Source organism: Bos indicus, chromosome 4 (genome assembly GCF_029378745.1).
Source record: "Bos indicus isolate NIAB-ARS_2022 breed Sahiwal x Tharparkar chromosome 4, NIAB-ARS_B.indTharparkar_mat_pri_1.0, whole genome shotgun sequence".
NCBI classification, from domain to species: Eukaryota; Metazoa; Chordata; class Mammalia; order Artiodactyla; family Bovidae; genus Bos; species Bos indicus.
This window is the reverse complement of record NC_091763.1, coordinates 54,125,388-54,152,887: the sequence shown is the minus strand read 5'-3', so window position 1 is coordinate 54,152,887 and position 27,500 is coordinate 54,125,388. Positions and strand designations below refer to the sequence as shown.

Sequence of the window (27,500 nt, the reverse complement as noted above, 5' to 3'; positions counted from 1 at the left end):
GGGGTATTTTGCTTCATGTGAGGACGCTCTTTCATTATATAGGAAGCTGAATGAGAAAGTTTGCTGGGAGAAGAGTTGTTTCTATTTGAGTGTCACACTTAATTTCCTTGGTGTTGCTGCCACAAGTTGCCAGTTAGGAACCTTTGTCTTTCCCGTACATTTTATTGAAATGCCTTTGAAATACCTGTATCAGAATTGAAAACCAATAGAAGATAGACGTTTTAAAAATTATTTGAAAGGGCATTTCCAAAGTTGTTTTACACCCTCTTCATTTCACTAGGCTGCCTTGGCAGAGAGCAGTTTACCTTTGCTAAGTAACCCCGGGCTGATCAATAACGCCTCCAGCGGCCTGCTGCAGGCTGTCCACGAAGACCTCAATGGTTCCCTGGATCATATCGACAGCAATGGGAACAGCAGCCCAGGCTGCTCGCCTCAGCCGCACATGTAAGTGGGGCTAACAGACTCCATAAGGGGAAGAACCTATACGCCCATGCTTCTAAAATTTAGTAGTCTTCTGAAGTTTTGAATAGTGTAGAAGTAAAAAATACAAATTTAAATGGAGTTAAACTTCACCAGGTTCATGATATTAAAAAGTGTATCAGAATTGCTTTTAATACAGCTTTTAGATTCTCTCCAGTGTCCTGTAATGGCTGGACTAGCAGTCCTCTACAAATTCTTAGTGCTACTAACATTCTCTTGGGTGTATAGAAGTGTCTAAGATAAGTCTTCATCTTATGGATCATTATCACAGTTTGGTTTGTATGGTGCAATAAGAATATTCATGATGGAATAAGTTGTCATAATTTTTACTACTATTACAGGTCTCTAAACCATTTATGAACTGTAGTCAAGATATTGCCCGTTTTTATAAACCGTAAAATGCAAAGTTTAACTGTTAGCCACAGTTTACATAGAAGCTAGTAAAGTGTAACTTTTTGCCTGTCTTATAAATCAGTGTAATTACATATTCAACTTTAATTACTGGTGCGTCTGTATTGGCAAGGTTTATATGTTATATTTTATGCAAGACTACGATTCCTATTAATATTTAGCAGCTAACTATATCATTAATTACTCTAAAATCTTTCCCCTACCATCTTTTTAATGGAGCTGAGAGAGTAGATGTATTAAAAATTGATGTATTGTGGATTTCAGAAATGTGTATGACACTTGAAAAAATGCCTGGTCTTATTCAATAAGCCAAGCATATCAGTTTCTTGTTTACTAAAAAGTATGGACCTCGTTAAAACTTAGAGTTCAGGAGGGAAAATTAGAATCTGAATCCTGAGCAGTTCATTTAGTTAGGATGTATTGTAACTTAACGTCCATACTTCTGAGAGTTAAACATCATGTGCTTCTATTTTCAAGTTATTGAGGTAAGAACAGTACTTTCTCTCATTCTTATATTTTCTTCCCGTATTTTTTCACTAAATATCTAGTCAGAGCCTGAAAGAGAAATACGGTCTTTCCTGGGGCCTATTTCCATTTGGCCTTTCACAGGATATTATTTTGTTGACTTTCTGGACATCTCATTTTGTTTGACATATTAACGTCTTTAAGGTTGTGTGCCTAATTGCTTTATGGCACTTTTACTCTGTCACCTCTGTGAAAAACACACGGTGAACATTAATGTATTTTATCAGGTTCCAAACCATTACTTTTTCAAAATGGAAAAATTTGTCTTTTGAAAGTGTCTTTAGATGTATTAAATAATACAAAAGAAGTAATAAAACTCGAAGTAGAAAGAACGTGAATATATGCTCTTGAGAGTAGCAGCACTCTAACATGAGGAAAGTATACAATCTGACAAAAGTTTTTATATCCCTGCTTTATCCTCTCAGCCATGCAGTGGGTAGCTTGAGACCTTTACTTTCAGCCATTCTCCTGAGTATGCTAATACTCACTCCCTGTATAAAATGCTAAAACAATAAAACTTTAAAGAGCAAACAAGAGTTAGATCATGTTTTCCCTCTTTAAAAAATACCTATTTCAGACAAATGAAATGTATTTGTAATGAAATTGTTTAAGCTATTGATGCAACTCCTTGAGCTCCTATGTGATCTATAGGGGTTGTTGTGAATTATATGTAAAGAGTATGTAGGGAGGTGGTTTTTAAAACTTGTGCCCAATGATAAGAATATTAACATTAAAAAACTGACTGACTCAATAAAATAGTTCATTAAATGCTGTATTTTAGAACCTGAAATAATAATTGGGCTAAATCACAGCATTGATAGATTAGTAGTAGTTTTTGTTTGTCAATTGCTATTTTTGACTTTTCATTTATGGAATGTCATTTCAATATTCTATATCTTCATCTTTATAGAGTTTTAAGATGCTTGGAAATAAAGAATGTTAAGGCATTTAATGTACATCAAAGACAAAGAAAAAGTTTTATCTAATTCTCTCATCAAAATTTGGCTGCATATAACTGAATGCACTTCAAAGTTCTTTTAAAATTAGACAGAAGTGAAAGGTTTTTTGTTTGTTTTTTACATTTCAATAGCACAGTCATATGTCCTGAAATGAAATCACGGTATGGTCCTTGTTATTGGTGAGGGGGAGGCGAGGGGTAAATTATGCTGATGCAATTGTTAGCAAGAGGCAGAGAGGCCTAGTATTTGAGCTCTGGTGATAGATTGTGGGGGTTCCAATCCCAGAGTTAGCACTTCATAGCTAAGATTTATTTCTTTCCTCAGCTTTCTCAGCTGAAAGTGAGCTAAGTCCTAATAATATGAACCTCACTGGATTCTTGAAAACGAAATGAGTGCCTGGAACATAATAAATTGTTCCTTGTGTTCCTCATAGTGCTGTGTTCAGAGTTACTGACATATTATTTCTTGTAATACTTCATTATTGCTATAGAGGAGATCATAAACAATATAAAAATATTCTGCATTTCAATACGTTTTTTGTAGGCACTCCATAACTGTGTGGTTACTTTCCTTAATAGTCCCTCTTCTTTTGCTTCCACCTCCTCTTATAATTCATGAAGTAAGCAGATCCCATAAAGTGAAAGAATGTAAGACAGGAGTTTATGGTAGGGAGCACCTTCCTCAGAGTCAGTGAGATAAGAGATGTTTGAGCTAAGATGTAATCTGAGGTTGGAGGCAATGAACAATTCAAATAAAAGAATATCAGCCCAGAGCAAGAACACACGATATCTGTCTGGAGAACAGTGAATACGCAGTTGACCGGAATTTGGAATATAAAAAGGGAAATAGAATTTGGAATATATGAAAGGAGACGAGATCGTTGAGTGCTTTGAAGATCAAGCTATGATGTTTGTTTTAGTCAGTATGGAGCCTGTTAATGTTATGGGCTTGAGTTTCACATAATCAGAGATGTGCTTTAGAATGAGTAATCTGAGAGTGTACTGAGTGAACCATGCCTGAATAAAACTAATGTGAGGCAGGACATTCTGAAGTTGGGAGAGATTCGAAGCAGAAAATGAATCCTTGCAGGATTCAGTATGTGACTTAAGTGCAAGACAGCCTGGGAGGGCAAGGAATCCATGACAAGACAACTGATTGAATGCTGGGGACAAAGAGGACAATTCGGGAAAATCATAGCAACTTTAAGGGCTTCCCTGGTAGCTCAGCTGGTAAGGAATCTGCCTGCCATTCAGGGAACCCAGTTCTATCCCTGACTTGGGAAGATCCGCTGGAGAAGGGAACAGCCACCCATTCCAATATTCTGGCTTGGAGAAATCCATGGTACAGTCCAAGGGGTCACAAAGAGTCAGACACAACTTAGCGCCTTTCACTTTCACTTTCGTAGCGCCTTTCACTTTCACTTTCATAGCAACTTTAAAAGCCCACCAAGAGAGGGCATGAGAGAACAGGCTCGAGGGGAAAAATGGTGATGAGCTCAGCTTACCAAAATGAATAAAGGAGGGGAAAGGGCCTTAGAAAAATTTAAGGTAAAATTAAACAGATAGCTGCAGCATTAGAGAACTGAGGAACTCGATAGAGACCGTTTGGTTAATGTAAATCTAACAGCACCTGTAAGTGTTTTTGTTTGTTTTTTCCTGCTTCAACTCTAAAGATTTGTGTAGAAATGCTTGTTTAAAAATAAGACTGTTTATCACAAAATCATTTCTCACATTCTAGAGGCAGTGCTCAAACAGATAAAGACTGTTGTGTGTGTGGCATTTTAAAGTGTTGGAATTTAGCCTCTGAATACTTTCTCCATTTGAAGAAAAAGCCATTCATTGAACCACTCATGACATATCTGAGAAGATCATGGACAGTGTATAAAAGAATGGTTTAATATTTATGTAAATATCAGTTTATCATGCTTTAATTTTGCACATTCATATTACAGGGAGCCAGTTGCTTCTCTTAATTAGTCTTGTGGGGTTTTTGCTTGGAAGGAGTCACGGCATCTGTTTACACTTACCTTATCAAATCTAGGATGTGTATATTTGTAAATGTTTATCTTTCTAGGTACTATTTGAGAATGTCTTTACATATTTCGATACAGAAATTATAACATTCAATAGTGTGCTGTCAAAGGATGCTATAGCTCATCTGGATCTACCTATAGTATTAAATAATACCTAAAATATTGATCATTAAAACATTTTTATTAAGACAATAATCAGTATCTTACTTACTGAATCCAAGAATGTAAATGTCCTTAGATTTAGGAAACAGTGAAACAAACTGTTTCTTCACTTAGTCTTTATTCAACTCCAGAATAGTAAAACATAGAGATATTCTCTAAGTTAATAGAAAAGATGTTTTGAAGCTTTACAAGAGTAGAGTAGTTATGGTTTAGTGCTTCTCATAAATTACTTTTAGAGAAAAGGGGGCCAAATTATCATCCATATTCTTCGTTTTGATACTCCATGTTTAACACCTCCTGGCTCTGTGGCTTTTTCCCTTAGACTATCCTAAATGAAGGCTTTTGCCAAACAAGTGCATTTATTTTGCCTTAACTCTTTTGCCTTTCTTCTCTACTTTTTCTGCTTTTCATTGTCCTCTCTTTTCTAAATTCTACCTTTTCTTAAGGGTCTCATCCTAGTTTTCCAGGAGGCTTTCCCAAGTAATTTTGCAGTCAGGACCTACACTCATCTCCATATTTCTGAAGAACTTGTTATGTGTACCAGCATTTGTAACTAGCATAGTGTGTGTGTGTGTGTGTGTGTGTGTGATTGTGCACATGCTCATGTGTTCTTGCACACATACATGCTCATTTTACAGTTATCTCTCACTTAATGGAAGATCCCTTAAGGACAGAGACTATGTTTTAGATATATTATAGTATATGAAACCCCTAAGACATTATACCAAACAAAGTAAGCACTCAGTAACCATGTGATACTGATTATAAAGAATCAAATGGGAGGTGACAGTTACTTAAAATGGTTTGATTTCAAGAAGTAATCCCTCCAAAATACAATCCAGGATTCTCTTAAAACTCTGAAGAAGAATAAGAAGAAATTTCAGAAGATGAGATAATTGAATAGAATATTAATTAAGAGTTTTTTTTGAAATGTTGACAGTACATTTATGATTTTTTTAAAATGTTATTTAGTTAATAGGTATTTTAAAACTGTCCAAAGTTAGGGGAATAGAAAGGGGCAGGTCTTCACTGCATTTGTAATTATCCTCCTAGCCCTTGTTAAATTTTATCTTGTGGAGGGTGAAATGAAAAAGAAAACAAAAATTGTTGAGATTAATACAGTATTAATCAGATGAATGTTCAAGAGAATTTTAGCAGAAAGTAAGACTGGTTAAAGCCAGGTGGAATATTATAGATTTTACCTAATAATTTTTTGAAACTTGTTTTTTTCACTCTTTTCGATTAACTAGAGTTCTAAAATTTATTTTCTACTGCTATTGTAAGAGTTCTAGAGCCATCATGGTCTAAACAAATGTAAAAGACACTTCCAATAAGAATATGAATATCTTTACAATTTATAATATCTTTCCTTCTGCACTTCAGTGCCAATATTCCCTGATTACCTGACTTTCCGGAGTTTTATAGATTATTGGCTTTCCTGGTGGCTCAGATAGTAAAGAATCTGCCTGCAATGCAGGAGACCCATATTTGATCCCTGAATTGGGATGATCCCCTGGAGAAAGGAATGGCTACACATTCCAGTAGTATTGCCTGGAGAAATCCATGGATAGAGGAACCTGGTGGGCTACAGTCCATAGGGTCACAAAGTCAGACACAACTGAGGGACTAACACTTTCACTTTTTCCTATTTTATATCAGTGTTTGCCTCTCATAAAAACTACATGAAGAGTTAAGATTGATGCTGTGTTCAGGCAGAAATAATTTGAACTTACTTTCTTCTCCCTTGTGTTAGACTTAAATGAATGAAAAGAGAAGAAAACATTTGGAGTAGACCTGGAAGGTGAACTCACACTGATAGAATCAATCCATTTCCTGTGTCCTTCCAAACCTGAAGCCAAGAGAAATTTAATGATGTACCCTCCATACTTAGTTCAAGTCAGTTTTTTCTTTTTTATTAAGCAATTGTTTCTCCTCACTCTCAATAAGTTGGCTCAGATTTGCCTTTTCTTTCTCTTGTAAAAATGTTAAATGAAGTTCCCATTTTTATGTTTTCAAATTTTGTTTCTAGAGATCAAAACGAATGTACTTTCTGAGCTGGTTTTGTGTGGAGGGCTCTATGCATAAAGCCTTCCATTGTCATGCAGTTCCCCTTTCTGATTATTAGAGTCTCCTACTGTTGAGTTTTCAGATCATTTCTTATGTGTCATTCTTGAATCCTCTTAGCCTCCATGACATTTCAAAGTTCTATCTGTTAATAGTCTATATTAGTTGCAGGTGATTATTATTGTCTCCCTCTTATTAAAGCAAATATTTGAGGTTGCAAGTTAATGATCTTCAGTATAGATTTCTGTATAGAATGTTAATATGGCTCTTATAAGACTAGAAAATAATTTTGTTGTGTTCTTCGAAGCCAGAACCTCACTCAGGGTAAGGGAATCAAAGGCCACAGCATTCACACAAAAGTATTTTAGTATTATTCCAGGACTTCAATGGAGACCACATCAGTCATTTTATTAACATGTTGAATGCAGATTCTACATACCCCAGAACTTTCTATGCATTACATGTCCCAGTTAGTCATCTTTACAACATCCTCTGCTTCTTGAGAACCTCAGTTCATTGTATAACTCCAATGATAAACTCCAGCCTCTCCTAGCAATAATACTTTGCAACCAAAGACAGCTAAAAGGGACACTGCTAGATGCCAATTATGTAGAACAGTGTTGAAAATCTAATATAAGCTGTGAATTGTCTTGAAACATAATGAAAAAGTTCAAGTATATAATATTACCTTTCTTCCTTCTATTATCTGTGGCTGCCTTAAAATTTAAATTACTATTTGTAGGCATATGTAGAATTTGCAGATCCTACACCTTTGGTTGGTGATATTTTATATAAAATCCCTACAGATCTTAGATCTCTCTGTGGATAAAAGCGTTTAAAATTGGAGTGGCTCTGTATATCAGAGGAAAGCAATTGAAAGTGACTTGAACAAGTGAAATACTCATTGTTTTCATACCTGTTAAGTCTGTACTAGTTTTGCTGATATTTTGAATTTGCATTAAGAACCTCTAAACATAAAAGCATTTTTTCCTTTACATATGTTTTCACAAATGTTTTAATTCATACTTTTTCAGTCATCTTTAATTTTCTTCCTAACATTTCTGGGCCTTATAATTTTCATTCTGTTTTAATTCTTTTTTTTTATTTAATCTCTAAACTTTTTTTTTTTTTTATTAACTTTGCTAGTTAGCTTTGAGATCTCTTTCCAAAGTGATTGTACAGAACTTATGACTATGCCAGCTCTTTATCATCTCTCTCTCTTTTTTTTTAAGCATTACAAGTATGGCTCAGTAACTGCTGTTCTTTTTTACATTATTCTAGTCCCCATATGTGGCACTTACAACTCATTCTAGTTCCTCCTAATAAAAAGATCCTCCCATAGATACAGTGCCTTCAGCTAAAAAGCGCTGTATCCCCACCGTGCCAATTGTGGAAATTTGTGGGTTCCTATAGGGTTTTAAAGGATTTTTATAGAACTATACAGATGGTATCTGACATTTGTGGTATGAATCCCTACAATTTAGGCAAAGAGTGTCAAAAAATTTTTAGCTGACAGTATTGCAGCTTACTGCTTCTGCTTTATATCTAAAGAAGACACTTTGTTAGAAAGTACATCTTCGTTTGCACTAACACTGAGCCTTAGAAATTTCATTTTGCTAAGGGTCAAAAAGTAATTGACTGAATTGTTTAAAAATGACAATTATTATTCAGTATTAAATTTTTCCCTTCTAGCACCAGGGAAGAATGAAGGGTTTCATATACCCATATGGTATTTTAACTTCAGCTTTTACATAGGGATTAGGGAAGTGGATGTCTTTGGGTGACTATCGGTATTTTATGACTAAAGAATTTGTTATGTAAAGTTGACTATCATTTCAAAATATTACTTATTGTGAAGATAATTTACATAAGATATTGTTTTAATATATGTTAAAATTATATGCATTTTAACTACTTTGGGAGAATTTTAAATTTACCTTTCAGATAAGTACAACATTGTATTTAAAAACTTTGACACCAATAAAACATAGTATAAACCTCTACCTCAGGGTTCCTAAATCCCATAAGCAGTTTCTATGAGTAGGATAGAATTAACAATTTATATAAGCAACCGATGCCCAGATGATTTCACATAACTAGTGGAAGCTAACATTCTTCAGTGTGCTTACCATAATCTTAATGTTTGAGGACTCAAAATGGTGTAACATCAGCAGAGCATGTAAAAGGCAGGAGCAGAAATAATCCTTGGTCACATAATGTTATCTTACTCTTGATAAATTTGCATTTTAAACATTAAATCTCAGGTCCCTTTTATTAATCAGCAGGTCAGAGAAAGACATAATTTACTAGATTTGTAATAAAAGATAAATATTGTTTTTACTCCCTCTTCCATTCTCATGCTAAGAACTAACAGAACATAGCTAAGCACAGTTTGGAGGAAACTAAACATTGAGTCAGTCCTACAGTTTAATTTAAGCAAAAGAATAGCTCCAGCAAAGCAACAGTCTCAGAGATGAGATAGACCTAATCACACAAACCATATGTAATCCTAGGGAAGATATCTGTCAAGATATCCAAGAAACAGCTTTGCCAGGAGCGAGCAGTGGATGGGCAGCATCCCATCCGGGTAGCTTGGCAGAGGAACCAACAGTCCAGGAAAAATGTATGAGCTATGTCAGGGAGGACTGGCCAGAGCTGTAGTGCACATCCAGGACTTTGAAGTCCTGATCTTCAAGGAACCAGAACCCACATTATCAAAGAGGAATTAGAGAGAAATAGGAGCATATACTTTGTGTACCATATACTCATCCTGACATTTCTGACTGAAACTTGGTCCAAGGAACAAGGCAAAAACAGTTTTTAGATAAATGTTCAAAGGACTTATGAAGCAGCATCAAAGCTGACTTAATGGTCAAATGATAAGATATAATTTAAATTTTCTTTTATTTCTCTGGCCAGCACATTAGAAATATAAAGGTCCTTTAGACCTATACTTGAATGTTTATTTTTTTTAATATAAATTTATTTATTTTAATTGGAGGCTAATTATTTTACTTGAATGCTTATTGAAAGCTGCCACTTATGAGACACAAAATGGAAGGATACGAGTTGCATCTCAATGGGCAACTATTTTGATTCTGAGATTAGATGTGATATACTTGGTCTCCTCAATGATCAAAGTAACTACATTTGTATTTTCATTTTATTACAGCTGTTCTGATCACATCCATTACTCTTATAAATCACATAACATGGTAAATCTTAAAGAATTTAGTTGTGTTTTTTAATCATCACTACAGCAAAACTATCTGAACTCATTTGGGAATGAGCCTCCAAATCATATAAAATCCAGTTTCTTTAAACAGTGTTGCATAAATTTTAACAAATTACAGTAAAATATTGAAGGTAAAGGGAAGAAATCTTAGGGAAATTTCATATACATATATATATATACATTTGATTTATAAAATTATGTTTCATTAACCTTAATCTGCCTTTTTATTATATTTCTTAGAACTTCTATTGACTTAAAATGGAACTTTGGAACTCTACCTTGGGGTCAAATCTTTTGGGATGTAGAATAGAATTATAAACTGCATCCTAAGTATGGCAATATAGCTTATGAGAGAAAATGTTATTACGTTTATAAGAAAACAACACTCCTTTGCAATCTAACACTAAATGGCAATATAGAATATGGGAGTTATAAGATTTATTAAATATATTAGTATTAACATTGTATTCTGACTTCAAGATGAAAATTAAAATTTCTTTAGCTGTTTATCCTTAGCCATAGTGAAAAGACATGAGAAATTTGGTAGGGCATTTTCTAATTATATTCTGAATAAAGCAAACTAAACAAGATATATATGGAAAAGGAAATCACTTGTTCACTCCAATTTTTCTATCCTCTTTTAATGGCAGTACATTTCTGAGAGGAGGAATATTTTCATTTTCATCCAGAAATAAACAGGATTTTTATTTGTTGAACCAGGATGAGGTTTGGGTACTGTTCTAATGGCAACTATGTGCAAACATCCAAATAAAAGGAAAGTCAGTTATTTCAATATAAAAATGTTTAATGTTATTTAAAGAGAAAACAGTCCTGAAAAATAATAAAATTGGAAAAATATTAAGTCATGGTAGTAAATATCTGTTTTATAAGTTCTTGATTGATAAAATAAGAGCTAATTTATCATTTCTAGTTGTTTTTAATTATCCAATCTTCTTATTCACTTCTGTACATAAGAGAATTAAATCTTTCTCTAATGTGTGCTTCAATTTGGAATTTAAAAGTCTAGATTTTAGTAGAGGATATCAGGATTATTATATCAGAAGAATAAAACCATAAGCCTAGATAACCACGATGGGTGTGGTCACTCAGAGCCAGAAACCCTGGTCTGTGAATTCAAGTGGGCCTTAGGAAACATTAGTAAGAACAAAGCTAGTTGAGGTGATGGAATTCCAGCTGAGATATTTCAAGTCTTAAAAGATGATGCCGTTAAAGTGCTGCACTCAGTATGTCAGCAAATTTGGAAAACTCAGCAGTGGCCACAGGACTGGAAAGGTCAGTTTTCATTCCTGTCCCAAAGATGGGCAAGGCCAAAGAATGTTCAAACTGCCCTCCAATTGCACTAATTGGATGCTAAACATGCTAGTTAAGGTAATGCTGAAAAGCCTTCAAGCTAGGCTTTGGCAGTTATGTGAACCAAGAACTTCCAGATGTACAAACTGGGTTTATAAAAGGCAGAGGAACCAGAGATCAGATTTCCAACATTTGTTGAATCATAGAGAAATCAAGGGAACTCCAGAGTAAATCTAATTTTGCTTCCTTGACTATGAGAAAGCCTTTGACTCTGTGGATCACAACAAACTGTGAAAAGTTCTTAAAGAGATGGGAATACCAGACCACCTTGTCTGTCCCCTGAGAAGTCTATATGTCAAGAAACAACAGTTGGAACTGGACATACAATAAATGACTGGTTCAAAATTGAGGAAGGAGTATGAAAAGACTGTGTATTGTCACCCTACTTATTTGACTTACATACAGAGAACATTGTGCAAAATGCTGGGCTGGATAAATCACAAGGTGGAATCAAGATTGCCGGGAGAAATATCAACAACCTCAGATATGCAGATGATCCCACTCTAATGGCAGACAGCAATGAGGAACTAAAGAGCCTCTTGATAAGGGGGAAGGAGAGTGAAAAAACTGGTTTGAAACCCAACATTCAGAAAACTAAGATCATGGCATCTGGTTCCATGACTTCATGGGGAATAGAAGGGGAAAAGTGGAAGCAATGATGGATTTTATTTTCTTGGGCTCCAAAATCACTACAGATAGTGATTGCAGCCATGAAAGTATAAAATGCTTGCTCCTTGGAAGGAAAGCTATGACAAAACTAGACGGTGTATTAAAAAGCAAAGACATCACTTTCCCATCAAAAGTCCATACACTGAAAGCTTTATTTTTCCAGTAGTCATGTATAGAAATGAGACTTGGACCATAAAGAAGGCTGAGCACTGAAAAACTGTTTTTTTCTTATTGTGGTGCTGGAGAAGACTCTTGAGAGTCCCCTGAACTGCAGGGAGATCAAACCAGTCAATCCTAAAGGAAATCTACCCCAAATATTCACTGAAAGGACTGATGCTAAAGCTGAATTTCCAATACATTGGCCACTTGGTACAAAAGAGACAACTCACTGGAAAAGACCCTGATGGTGGGAAAGAGTGAAGGTGAAAGGAGAAGGAGCTGCAGAGGATGAGATGGTTAGATAGCATCACCAACTCAAAGGACATGAATTTGAGTAAACTCCGGGAGATAGTAAAGGAAAGGGGAGCCTGGCATGCTGGCAGTCTATGAGGTCACGAAGAGTCAGACACAACTTAGCAACTGAACAACAAGTATTTTCTTTATGACTGTATAAATAATTTTAGTTATTTAATTACTCATGTTAGCCTAAGATCAACTCTCATTTTAAAAAGTACTTCCAAAACATTTTCTTTAAAAAGAAAGCTTTTCCATTTAAAACTTTAGTTACATTTATTGGCTTATTTCTATGATATGTTAAACTAAAATACTTTCTAAATAAAACATTATTCTAGAAGTTGCAAACATTTAAGAAACATGAATTGTTTCTCATTTCAACTTGACTTTATTCTAATGGAGATAACTAAACTTGCCATTTTTATAAATCTACCATTAAATTCCAAATATAATTAGATAATTTCCTTGTACATATACTAGAAGGAAAGTAAAATTGAATTTCCACAATCTCCATTTTTCATATGCTTTCTAAATGAGATCAGTTATTTCACCAGTTTCCCTGTGAAACTTCTTTTTTGGGGAAAAAAAAAAATGACTTCCTAAAAATGTTTTATTTGGGGGCTTCCCTTGTGGCTCAGACGGTAAGGTGTCTGCCTATAGTGCGGGAGGCCCGGGTTCAATCCCTGGGTCGGGAAGATCCTCTGGAGAAGGAAATGGCAACCCGCTCCAGTACTCTTGCCTGGAAAATCCCATGGACAGAGGAACTCGGTAGGCTGCAGTCCATGGGGTCGCAAAGAGTCAGACACAACTGAGCAATTTCACTTCCCTTCACTTCTAGTAACTCACTGGTAAGGAATCTGCCTGCCAGTGCAGGAGACATGGGTTTGATCCCTGATCTGGGAAGATCCCACATGTCATGGAGCAGCTAAGCCTGTGCGTGGCAACTTTGAGCCTGTACGCTCAAGCTGGGAAGCGACAACCACTGAGCCCATGGTGAAGCAACTACTGAATGCTGCACACCCTAGAGCCCGTGCTCCACAACAATAAGGCCTCCACAGTGAGCCCTCATACAGCAACTAGAGAGTAGCTCCTACTCTATGCAACTAGAGAAAAGCACTCTCAGCAACAAAGTTCCAGCACAGACAAAAATGCATAAATAAATAAAGTTTTATTTGCAGTGGTTATATCTTCCAAGATGTTGTTGTTTTTAGTTGTTAAGTCATGTCTGACTCTTCTGCAACCCTGTGAACTGTAGCCCACCAGGCTCCTCTGTTCTTGAGATTTCCCAGGCAAGAACACTGGAGTGGATTACCATTTCCTTCTCCAGGGAATCTTCCTGACCCAGGGATTGATCCTGTGCTGTGCTGGGCTTAGTTGCTCAATCATGTCCAACTGTTGGCAACTCCATGGACTGTAGCCCGCCATGTTCCTCTGTCCATGGGGATTCTCCAGGCAAGAATAATGGAGTGGGTTTCCAGGCCCTCCTCCAAAGATCTTCCCAACCAAGAGATTGAACCCAGGTCTCCCGCATTGTAGGTGCATTCTTCACCATTTGACCCACCAGGGAAGCCTTGGATTGATCCTATGTATCCTGTGTTGCAGGCAAGCAGACTGTATAAGCCACCAGGAAAGCCATCTTGTAAGATAGCTACTCAAAAATAACAAAGAAAACCAAAAACTGAGCCTCATGAAACTAAATCTTCCATTTTAATAAAGGGATCTGTGTTTATAGTTTGGAATCCATTTTACATTTTCAAAACAATATTTATGTAGTAAGCATGAAGCTTTTGCCATTAGCAAATTTGAACATATTGAATAAAAATTATTTCAAACACATGAAATTATAAAATGTTAATCATACACATTGATTTTTAAATGCTTATAGTGATTATCATTATTTATTCAACAGTTTTGTGTCAAGTACTGAATAGACATTCTAGATAGTTAAAAGGAAATCTCATCTTCTCTATTTCTTTTTAACTACAAAATTTTTGATGCTATTTTTTAGGTCAAAAACCTATGCAAGTCAATGGAAGTGTTCAGTTCAGTTCAGTCGCTCAGTCGTGTCCAACTCTTTGCAACCCCATGAATCGCAGCACGCCAGGCCTCCCTGTCCATCACCAACTCCCGGAGTTCACTCAGACTCACGGCCGTCGAGTCAGTGATGCCATCCAGCCATCTCATCCTCCGTCGTCCCCTTTTCCTCCTGCCCCCAATCCCTCCCAGCATCAGAGTCTTTTCCAATGAGTCAACTCTTCGCATGAGGTGACCAAAGTACTGGAGTTTCAGCTTTAGCATCATTCCTTCCAAAGAAATCCCAGGGCTGATCTCCTTCAGAATGGACTGGTTGGATCTATAGCAATACTCAGTCTGTTCTGATATTTTTAAGTGCTATTAATCAATAATTAAGATATAACGATATATAAGAAATAAAGGAGAATTTGTATGATTGTAAACATTTTCTTTTAGAGTTAATCAATATATCACATGTAGGTTAAAGGTAAATTAAGTAGAAGTATCAAGAAAGGATTCCCTGGTAGCTCAGACGGTGAAGATTCTGCCCGTAGTGTGGGAGAACCAAGTTCAATCCCTGGGTTGGGAAGACCCCCTGGAGAAGGAAATGGCAACCCACCTCAGTATTCTTGCCTGGAAAATCCCATGGACAGAGGAGCCTGGTGGGCTTCACTCCATAGGGTCACAAAGAGTCGGACACGACTGAGCAACTTCACTTTCACTTTCTTTCAACTGTCAAGAAACTTAAAAGTCAAGAACTTGAACAAATTGGTATAGAACAGGACATAGATGTGTGATTTAGGGCTACAAGTATTTGCAAACATTCAGTATATTTCTCAGAGGACTTTATGTAAAAATTCATTTTACTAGGTAAAGGTTACCATATTGGGCCAAGTAAAATTATGTTCCATAGTAAAACTGAAGGATGAAGCCCTTAATTCTATTTCTGAGGATACTGTTTGAGTATTATCCAGGGAATAACATTTTTTATAGTAATGATCTGCAGTTAGTAATAGAAGCATGTTCTGTCTTTCAGGTATGCTAGGGCAGGGAAAAAGAATAAGAATTGCTCATAGGATTTGTTTAAAGATGTATCATATCTCTTTGTAAAAAGATATTGATTACCCTTTTTCAATAGGCATACATTATTTAATGTATTAAGATTTTTCTCAAACAACTAGGATTATCTGAAGAAAAGACTTAAGTGGATTTCCTAAAATGAATACAGCACATAAAAACAACTTTACCTAGTCTTACGTTTAGTCTTGACTTGTGTTTGGTAAAATTGACTTAACATTGCCTAAAATTTGTGCATGTTATACAGATGAGCCAGCAATTGTAAGTTTTTCTTCACAGTATTTGTTGACATCTGTTATAACATTTAAGACTTAAAATTTCCATCATTAGTTTCATAGTATTAAGAGATACTGTAAGGCCCAGTCAAATTTACATTGTCACTGAATTTCTCATAAGTGATAACATGGTATAAGTATTTAAATCATTACATTTTACACTATCTAAATAAATATCACTGTGATTCTACAGTCTAATATCTATTGTCTTAAACATGTTTTAAACATAGTTTCAAAGAACTTTATTCATAGTGCTTTTTTATTTCAAGGAAAAAAAACGAACAGTTCATAAGGTCTTTTACTTAAGCTTAAATAAAAAATGAGGACAATTTACATCCTTCTAGAGAATATACAGTGTTAACTCAATCTAAAATGGTAAATTCTTCCATTATAATTTGACTCTGCTGTAGGATGGTGGCAACAATAACATTTCTTCTGCCCTTCCTTGGTGCCTTGGGTACTTATAAATTTCACAACTAGAAGACCAACACTTCTTTAGGAAACACAGAAGTCTATTAATGTAGCTATTCCTCTCTCTGTGTTTTTGGTATGTACTATTATGGCAGTGGGCTGTAACACTGAGCAATTAAACTGCCATGTAAAAATCAACTGCTACTTTGCATTTCCTTATAATAGTGGCTTGAAAGAAACAGAGATGAGTTTCATTCATTCAAGTTCAATAAGCGTTTATTGAGCACCTATTATGAGCAACATATTCTGTTGAAACTGGCAGATGATCTGTAATCTCCAAAGAGCTAGAACTCTAATTGAGAGATGGACATGTGCATAGACAATGAGAGAGTCCAAGTAAAGGAAGAAAATGAGTGATAACCAAATTGCAAACCCAGACTTAAGTACATATGCACATGGAGAATCGTAGAAGTCTTCATGGAGGGTATAGCTTTGGGTGATGCTTCATATGAAATAGATTTTTAGGTTGGACTTTATGAAGTTATTGATATTTGACTATTTTTTGCCTACAGAAATATCAGTCTTGAGCTTTTCAACCTAGCATTAAGCAGAGATGAGGAAAGAGAAAATAGATACAAATGATTGAGGATGAGCAAAGGTGACTAAGGATTAAAGCATGAATCTCATTCAGAGAATAGATCATTCTTTTGTCTAATCATAGGTAATCTGCCTAGAGAGGAACACACCTGCAGGATGGGACTGGACAGGGATTTGGGAGATGTGTCCTAGAGTTCATTAATGTCCAAGCTGATAATAGGGTTGGGGCATTGAAAAGTGCACCAATTATTTGGAGGTCTTTAGCATGATCCTTGTTGGGCTGCTGTCTGTGGGGTCGCACAGAGTCGGACACAACTGAAGCGACTTAGCAGCAGCAGCAGCAGCAGCAGCATGATCCTTGAGGTACATGTTACCTACTTTTTACCTCTTTTCTTCTTTGCTACTCACCTCTGAAAATACTGTATTTTTAACTTGAGAACGTGTCCACACTTTATGCTATTATCCTTCAATATCCAGTTTTAAGGTATATTTTTCTTTAAGATGACATAGACTAAAAATTTTAAATAAGTACAATTTCCAGAGATTAAGTATCAGCAGACTTTATGAGTGTGGCAAGTGCTAGTGGTTAAGCATAATGAGGACTGTAGAGAAATTTGTTTTAGTATATTCCCATCTTCTCCTTTCTGATATCCAAGAATTCTGGGATGCACTTTTCCTCTTTCTTGAGCAGTTAAAACAACAAATATAAAGATTTGTCAAAGTTAACTATGAGTTATGAATAGTCATCATCTATTTTAACTTTTAGAATTTTTTGACAGAGGTTTAGGCTCTTCTGTCTTCTTGGTAGGGCTTTCCAGGTGGCTCCGTGGTAAAGAATTTGCCTGCCAAGCAGGAGACACAGGAAACGTGGCCTTGATCCCTGGGTGGAGAAAGAAGATCCCCTGAAGGAGGAAATGCCACCCCACTCCGGTATCCCTGCCTGGGAAGTCCCATGTAGGGAGGAGCCTGGCAGGCTCCAGCCCATGGGGTTGCAAAAGAGGTGGACATGACTTGGTGACTAAACAGCAACACTATTCTTGGTAGTGTATAAAGGGAACTGTTTCACATACGGGTAAATTTAAAATCAATACAGACAAGACTGTTTCGTCCATAGCTGATAGCCTAAATTCTTCACTTCTCTCCACATTTTCTAATCCTTCTACCTTAGTCCTGACCATCATGACCTTAATTATACTGTTGTAGTTATAGTAGGCTCCTGGGCTTCCCAGGTGGCGCTAGTGGTAAAGAACCCACCAGCCAATGCAGGAGACATAAAAGATACCGGTTTGATGCCTGGGTTGGGAAGATACCCTGGAGGAGGGCATGGCAACCCATCCAGTAATCTTGCCTGGAAAATCTCATGGACAGAGGAGACTGGTGAACTATAGTCCATATGGTTGCAAAGAGTCTGACACCACTGAAGTGACTTAACACACACACAGTAGGCTCCTAACTAGTCACCTTAGCTCCAGTGGCCTACATTCAATCTACCCTTTGCAAATTAATCCTCCTAAATTCTGTCTTTTCACTGCCATGCTCAAAAAACATCAGTACCCCTTCAGCTGGCAAAGAATAAATTTTAAACTCCACAAATGCAACTCAAGGGCTCTTCGCCATCTGACCTTATTCTACTTTCTAACATATTTATTTATTACCAACTCTCTGTTCTTCATGGCCTCATACCCACTCTTAGGGTTCCCACAACACATCTACAGTATAAGTGACAGTATTAGTCACTCAGTCATGTCCAACTCTTTATGACCCCATAGACTGTAGCCTGCCAGGCTCCTCTGTCTAAGGGATTTCCTAGGCAAGAATACTGGAATGGGTAGCCATTCCCTTCTCCAGGGGATCTTCCCCACCTGGCTATCAAACCTGGGTCTCCTGCATTACAGGCAGATTCTTTACCATCTGAGCCACCAGGGAAACACATGTAAAATTCTCTGTTTTTCCCATTTCTACTCAGAATGCACTTTTCCTCAATTCTGCATACTGGATATTTTAAAATATTTTAAAGTCTACCTGAAGTGACACATTTTTCCATCATAGATCATTGACTGATTGCATTGCCAGAATTTATCTCCGCTCTTTCATAATACTTTGTATGTATAGTATAGATCACACTCTGCTTAGTATCAAAGTTACTTATGTGTATGTCTTACTTTCTCTATTAGACTAAAAACTCTACAAGAACAGGAACCTTTGTCCATATCAGCCCCTAAATCTGTGTGTGTGTTAGTCGCTCAGTCCAACTCTTTGCGACCCCATGGACTGTAGCTCTCCAGGCTTCTCTGTCCATGGAATTCTCCAGGCAAGAATACTGGAGTGGATTGCCATTCCCTTCTGCAGGGGATCTTCCCAGCCCAGGGATCGAACCCAAGTCTCCCACATTGCAGGCAGATTCTTTACTGTCTGAGCCACCAGGGAAGCCCTGGATCCATAGCTTGCAAATAATGTTTATTGAGTTGATTGTTTCACTTCTAACAGGAAGTGGGGTTCATCCTTCTAGAAGTACTTCCATTTCAGTTATTGGTGGTCAACCTCTCTGTCAGGAAATAATAACAGACTTTATATCTCTTCATCACTAAATACATTCCCTCCAATTATCTAAGGAGGTTTCAAATAGCTTTCTGATTCTCCCAAATGTAAATTATGTCAAATTGTTCAGTCGCTCAGTCGTGTCCAACTCTAATGCGACCCTAAGGATTGCAGCACACCAGGCTTCCCTGTCCTTCACCATCTCCCAGAACTTGCTCAAACTCATGTCCATCGAGTCAGTGATGCCATCCAACCATCTCATCCTTGTCATCCCCTTCTTCGCCTACCTTCAATCTTTCCCAGCATCAGGGTCTTTTCCAATGAGTTGGCTCTTGGCATCATGTGGCCAAAGTATTGGAGCCTCAGCCTCGACATCAGTCCCTCTGATGAATATTCAGAATTGATTTCCTTTAAGATTGACTGATTCGATCTCCTTGCAGTCCAAGGGACTCTCAAGAGTCTTTTCCAACACCTCAGTTCAAAAGCATCAATTCTTAAGCACTCAGCCTTCTTTGTGGTCCAACTCCCACATCCATACATGACTACTGTGTCAAATTAGGAGGTTGACTGTTTCTTCTTAAAGCAAGTAATTTAAATCATTGCTTTTCTGTAGTAAACTGTAGGTAGTGGACTTGGAATAGTTGAGTTGGAAATCTTGTGTTTTGTGGACAGAACAGTTTTTAAACTGTTCACAATGAATTCCTCGATTCCAGTTTAAATGAATGCTCATTATCTACCAAATGGGTAATTTGCTTTAAAATCAAAGATGAAGTTACTTCAAAATCTGCTTAAGGAATAGGACATATTTTATAAGGCTTAGAAGAACTACTAAAGTCACTATCCAGGTAAGTGTGTCTACTTGATGTCTGTGCCCTTCTTTGCCAGAAATTTGTACTCTTCTCTGATAACCTAAATGCCAGGTACGTATTATGTACCAAATGAAGACTATAAAGAGCAGTGGAGATTATCCAATCCAGACTTCCTAGACTCTTGCCTTAAGATATATTAAAAATAAGTCTATTTATTATCCTTTATTCAAGATCTCACAAATGAGATAATAAAAAGCCAATTATTCTACTGGTTGTTTTCTTTTTGTTCATAAGTTGAAAAAAAAAAGTCCTCAGTTTCCAATGTAATCATCTGTCTTACTCCTAGAAACAACAGATTCTATTTGTTCAAAGTGGCTTTGCCTTTACTTATTATTAAGGGCTGTATTAAGGACCACAGCTTAATCTATAAGATACCTCAGAATCATAACTGATGGGAGCCTTGCATAAATTTGCAGTTGGGAAGGAAAAATGGCATGATGGATATCCAAGCCATCCAGAATAGATCTTTTTCAGACCCAGAAAGAGTTTTATTACCGGGCTAGATAGTAAGAATTTCTCGTTTGTCCATCTGAACTTATCTTTCTTTACTGTCTTTAATGAATTCCATTAGGAATATATATATGCCTTGGGATTCTGCTTACAGGCACATAATCTCTCCCAGCTGTTAACTCCTCCAGTATCACTTATTGCTGTCCCTCTTGGAACACTTATGGGGCAGTCATGTACATTTTGAGTATATATTTATCCCATACCAGACTGCAGCTTCTTTGATAGATGATTAAATGCCCCACAGCACCTTATATCTAAAGGGTACACAATAAACTTGTGTTAATCACTGGCAATAGGAGATAATGGTAATATGTTATTGGCTTGTCCCGTCAAAGTGAAATTGATGTTCTTTATGTCTTTAAGGACACAGGGGACTTGACTCAATCCATAGCATAATGGAACTTTTGGCAGAAAATTTATTTTGGATAAGGCTTATATTTATTGTTATATCTCTTAAAATGTTCAGATTTTAGTCAATTTTGAACACATCTATTTGAGGTTTCTCCAGATGAATATATAGTATCAAACCTCATAAACCCCAATGTATATAGCACATATGGTGTAGGCTTGGACCATTCAATGCATGTATGTCAAGGATTTTAATGACAAGTTAATGATGAGGCCTGAGATGGATGGCTGAGGAGAGGAAGTGCGTGGGGTGCTGGCCAGCAAACACTTCAGAAGTGGTCCTTCCAGTATGAAATTTGCTTTCCTCTGTTGATTGGAAAATAATCAGAGACATGACCTGAAATTTTGATTTAGTGCTTTAGTCTTCAAGAATGTATTTGTAAATAGTTCTTTGGAATAATTGCAGTAATATGTGGTGTTATTTTGTTCTTTTTAGTATTAAATGTACTTTTAAGTGTAGCTAGTCATTCCTTTCGGAGAAGGTGATGGCACCCCACTCCAGTACTCTTGCCTGGAAAATCCCATGGACGGAGGAGCCTGGTAGGCTGCAGTCCATGGGGTCATGAAAAGTCAGACACGACTGAGTGACTTCACTTTCACTTTTCACTTTCATGCATTGGAGAAGGAAATGGCAAGCCACTCCAGTGTTCTTGCCTGGAGAATCCCAGGGATGGGGGAGCCTGGTGGGCTGCCGTCTATGGGGTCGCACAGAGTTGCACATGACGAAGCAACTTAGCAGCAGTAGCAGTCATTACTGTAATAACCCTAATATTTGGCATTTGGTATGTGGGGCACAAATATCTTTGTTTTAAGTCTCTTATAAGACAGTAATAGAAGTCTTAATTTATAGAAGGGCTAAAATAGTTTTAGAGCTAATTATGTTCATACAAACGCAGGAGAAGTGAGTCTGCAGGTTTGATCCCTGGGTCAGGAAGATCTCTTGGAAAAGGAAATGGCAACCCACTCCAGTATTCTTGCCTAGGAAATCCCATGGACAAAGGAGCCCAGTGGGCTACAGTCCACGGGGTCACAAGGAGTCAGACACCTCTTAGCAACTAAATAACAATTGTTTAAAAGTAATTAATGTATTTATACTATAACTTCTTCCAAGAAAGAATTTAAGATTGTAATTATATCATGGCTGTATCTGACATTGATCTCTTATGACCCAGTCACTCTTTGAAGTGTTTTACATATACAAAAAAAGTGTTTATTCCTCATAACTACTATGTAAAGTAGGTACTTTACTATCTCTGCTTTATATATAAAGAAACAAAGGTACAGAGACATTAAGTAACTTCCTCAAGGTCACACAGCTAGGAAGTAAAGGAGCTAGGATTTAAGTCCAAGCATCTTATCCTCAAAGCTCTTTGAATTCTTAAGTACTGTACTGTGAACCACTTAACCACTGCTGCATGACTAAAGATTATAAATGAGGTGCCTAAATTATTCAGGATTACTTTATGCTACACTTACAAGCTAATCAAAATAGTAAATACATAGAAATCATAAAAATTATTGTATTAAATTATACACTGTTAATTAAAAACCTTTAAATGAGTCAACTGGAGAAGAGGGTATGTAAGGAAGAACTGGTAAGCACAGCATAGACAGGAAGTTATTTAAAGGGTTCCCTTTATTTTATTTGAATTGTTTTTGGTGAAGGAGAGCATTTTTCCTAGAAGAAAATCGAATTATTCTATAATGGTGTAACACAAGATACTCTGAAGAATTTGGAAAAGTGAACACTACAGAGATAGCCACTTTTTTTCCAGAGATAAATTAAATGCTCCTCATATCCTGTAATGAGAGGAAGAAGAGAAAGATAGTGCTAATGGCCCCAAAGGACACTCATTTCTGACTCATTCTACAACCTACCAAAGGCATGTAGTTTCTTTGGGGTCCATCTCTTTTGAATTGCATTACAAGACAAGTGAAAACATGGAGCTTTCTGAGATCCAAAAGTGAGAAATAAATGGAGATAATCATGATAAATTTTTTTTTAATTGAAGAGGATTCCACCAATGGCTAGCTTTTAATCGGTTTTATTCCCTGTGAATGCTTAAATTTCTTCAATTTTTTATTTATTTTTTTAGGCATTGTATTGGTGGCAATCCAATATTTTTAAGAACTGAGCATTCATAATTATTGGTTCTGATTTTAGTGTATCTTAGTAAATGAGCAGTCTAACACTGTAGCCTAAAGGGAAAATTTCATTTTCATATTTTTCAGCTCTGGTACCTTGTTCACAAACTAATTCTGAGCAAAAAGATTCCAAGAATACATAATTCCAGAGAGAAAGTTTCTCTTTCATAGTTAAATACAAATGAAACTCTTATTGCCTTGATGGTACATCATTTATTCAACTAACACATTTTTACTAAGTGCCTGCTATGTGCACAGCTCTCTTGATCTATGACGTTCATAGTCTAGCTGGCAAGGCATAGTACAGCCACCACTGTAGTGCATGCATAATGTAGTATGGTGCATGTGATGAATGCAAGGTGAGATAGCAAGAATAACAAGGTTCCAAGAAACATTCCAGAGGCCAGTCATGTACTGGTTGTGACTCTGCCTATACTTATCATAACTCTTGGAAAGTTCAGTCAGTTCAGTTAAGCCATTCAGTCATGCCTGACTCTTTGAGACCCCATGGAATGCAGCACACCAGGGTTCCTTATCCATCACCAACTCTCGGAACTTGCTCAAACTCATGTCCGTCGAGTTGGTGATGCCATCCAACCATCTCATCCTCTATCATCCTCTGCTACTCCTGCCTTCAATCTTTCCGAGCATCAAGGTCTTATCAAATGAGATGACTCTTTACATCAGGTGGCCAAAGTATTGGAGCTTCTGCCTCAGAATCAGTACATCCAATGAATATTCAGGGTTGATTTCCTTAAGGTTGACTGGTTTCAACTTCTTGCAGTCCAAGGGATTCTCAAGAGTCTTCTCCAATACCACAGTTCAAAGCATTCAATTCTTTGGCACTCAGCTTTCTTTATGGTCCAACTCTCACATCTGTATATGACTACTGGAAAAGCCATAGCTTTGACTAGATAGACCTTTGTTGGTAAAGTAATGTCTCTGCTTTTTAATATGCTGTCTAGGTTTTCATAGCTTTTCTTCCAAGGAAGAAGCATCTTTTAATTTCATGGCTGCAGTTACCATCTGCAGTGATTTTGGAGCCCTAAAAAGTAAAGTCTCTCACTGTTTCCATCGTTTCTACATCTATTTGCCATGAAGTGATGGGACCAGATGCCATGATTTTAGTTTTTTGATTGTTGAGTTTTAAGCCAGCTTGTTTACTCTCCTCTTTCACATTCATCAAGAGGCTTTTTAGTTCCTCTTCACTTTCTGCCATAAGGGTGGTTTCATCTGCACATCTGAGGTTATTGATATTTCTCCCGGCCATCTTGATTCCAGCTTGTGCTTCATCCAGCCTGGCATTTCGCATGATATACTCTGCACATAAGTTAAATAAGCAGGGTAACAATATACAGCCTTGATTTATTTCTTTCCCAATATGGAACCAGTCCATTGTTCCATGTCTGGTTCTAACTGTTGCTTCTTGACCTGCATACAGATTCCTCAGGAGGCAGGTAAGGTGGTCTGGTATTCTCATCTTTTAAAGAATTTTCCACAGTTTGTTGTACTCCATATAGGCAAAAGCTTAAGTGTAGTCAATGAAGCAGAAGTAGATGGTTTTTGGGAAGTCTCTTGGTTTTTCTATGATCCAACAGAGTTGGCAATTTGATCTCTGGTTCCTCTGCCTTTTCTAAATCCAGCTTGAACATCTGGAAGTTCTTAGTTCATGAACTGTTGAAGCCTAGCTTGGAGAATTTTGAGAATTACTTTGTTATTATGTAAGATGAGTACAGTTGTGTGGTAGTTTGAACATTCTTTGGCATTGCCTTTCTTTGGGATTGGAATGAAAACTGACCTTTTCTAGTCTTGTGGCTACTGCTGAGTTTTCCAAATTTGCTGGCATATTGAGTGCAGCACTTTCACAGCATCATCTATTAGGATTTGAAATAGCTCAACTGGAATTCCATCACATTCATTAGCCCTGTTCATAGTGATGCTTCCTAAGGGCCACTTGACTTTGCACTCCAGGATATCTGGCTCTAGGTGAGTGATCACACCATCATGGTTATTTGGGCCATTAAGATTTTTTTGGTATAGTTCTTCTGTGTATTCTTGCCACCTCTTCTTAATATCTTCTGCTTTTGTTAGGTCCATACCATTTCTGTCCTTTATTGTGCCCATCTTTTTTTTTTTTTTCTAATTTTATTTTATTTTTAAACTTTACATAATTGTATTAGTTTTGCCAAATATCAAAATGAATCCTGAAATGTTCCCTTGGTACCACTTATTTTCTTGAAAAGATCTTTAGTCTTTCCCATTCTATTGTTTTCCTCTATTTGTTTGCACTGATCACTGAGGAAGGTTTTCTTATCTCTCCTTGCTATTCTTTGGCACTCTGCATTCAGATGAGTATATCTCTCCTTTCCTCCTTTTCTTTTAACCTCTCTTCTTTTCTCAGTTCTTTGTAAGGTCTTCTCAGATAACCATTTTGACCTTTTGCATTTCTTTTTCTTGGGGATGGTTTTGATCACTGCCTCCTGTACAATGTTATGAACCTCCATCCATAGTTCTTCAGGAACTCTGTCTATCAGATCTAATCCTTTGAAACTATTTGTCACTTCTACTGTATAATTCTAAGGGATTTGATTTAGATCATACCTGAATGGTCTAGTGGTTTTCCCTACTTTCTTCAATTTAAGTCTGAATTTTTCAACAAGGAGTTAATGATCTGAGCCACAGTCAGCTCCTGATCTTGATTTTGCTAACTGTATAGAGCTTCTCCACCTTTGGCTGCAAAGAATATAATCAGTCTGATTTTGGTATTTGCCATCTGATGATGTCCATGTGTAGTGTCATCTCTTGTGTGGTTGGAAGAGGGTGTTTGCTATGAACTGTGTTCTCTTGGCCCAACTCTGTTAGCCTTTGCCCTGCTTCATTTTGTATTCCAAGGCCAAACTTGCCTGTTACTCTAGGTAACAGTCCCCTATGATGAAAAGGACATCTTTTGTTGGCGTGAGTTCTAGAAGTTCTTTTAGATCATCATATAACTGTTCAGCATCAGCTTCTTCAGCTTTAGTGGTTGGGGCTTAGAGTTGGATTACTGTGATATTGAATGGCTTGCTTTGGAAACGAACAGAGATCATTCTGTTGTTTTTGAGATTGCACCCAAGTATTGCATTTTGGACTCTTTGTTGACTATGAGGGCTACTCCATTTCTTCTAAGGGATCTTCTGCACAGTAGTATATATAATGGTCATCCAAATTAAATTTGCTCATTCTGGTCCATTTTAGTTCACTGATTCCTAAAACGTTGATGTTCACTTTTGCCATCTCCCATTTGACCACTTCCAAATTACCCTGATTCGTGGACCTAACATTCCCGGTTCATATGCAATATTGTTAGTCGGACTTTACTTCCATCAGCAGTCCCATCCACAACTGGGCATTGTTTTCTCTTTGGCTCCGTCTCTTCATTCTTTCTGGAGTTATTTCTCTATTCTTCTCCACTAGCACATTGGACACCTATCAACCTGGGGAGTTCATCTTTCAGTGTCATATCTTTTTGCCTTTGCATACTGTTCATGGGGTTCTCAAGGCCAGAATACTGAAGTGGTTTGCCATTCCCTTCTCCAGTGGACCACATTTTGTCAGAACTCTCCACCATGACTGGTCTGTCTTGGGTGGACCTACATGGCATGACTTATAGTTTCATTGAGTTAAACAAAGCTGTTGTCCATGTGATCAGTTTGGTTAGTTTTCTGTGATTGTGGTTTTCATTCTGTCTGCCCTTTGCTGGATAAGGATAAGAGGCTTGTGGAAGCTGCCTGATGGGAGGGACTGGCTGTGGAGGAATTTGGGCCTTGCTCTTATGGGTGGGGCCATGCTCAGTAAATCCTGAATCCAATTTTCTATTGATGGGTGGGGCTATGTTCCCTCCCTGTAGTTAAGCCTGAGGTAATGGCCACCTCCTTTTAAAGGTCTTATGCCAGCATACTGGGGCTCCCAGGACTGTTGTATTCATTGTTCCTGACCCCACAGCAGGCCACTGCCAACCATGCCTCTGTCAAAGACTCCTGGGCACTCCCAGGCAAATCTGGCTCAGTCTCTTGTGGGGTCACAGCTCCTTTTTCCTGGGTCCTGGTGTGCACAAGGTTTTGTTAATGCCCACCAAGAGACTGTTTCCCCAGTCCTGGGGCAGTTCTGTTATCAAATCCCACTGGCCTTCAAAATCAAATTCCCTGGAGGTTCTCAGTCCTTTTGCCAGATCCCCAGGTTGGAAAATCTATCGTGGGTTCTAAAACTTTTGTAACGGTGTGAGAACTTCTTGGAAAGTTATCATTTTCTAATGTACAA

At 37.2% G+C, this 27,500-nt stretch overlaps 1 protein-coding gene across 9 annotated transcripts in view; it reads left to right on the top strand.

Moving 5' to 3' along the window:
* FOXP2 (forkhead box P2) overlaps nt 1-27,500 on the top strand; it is a 661,054-nt gene that overhangs the window by 625,135 nt on the left and 8,419 nt on the right. For all 9 annotated transcript variants that reach the window (XM_070787815.1, XM_070787814.1, XM_070787813.1 and 6 more), the window contains one exon: nt 281-444. In XM_070787815.1, the coding sequence (XP_070643916.1) occupies nt 281-444 (164 nt within the window). The remainder of the gene's footprint in view (nt 1-280; nt 445-27,500) is intronic.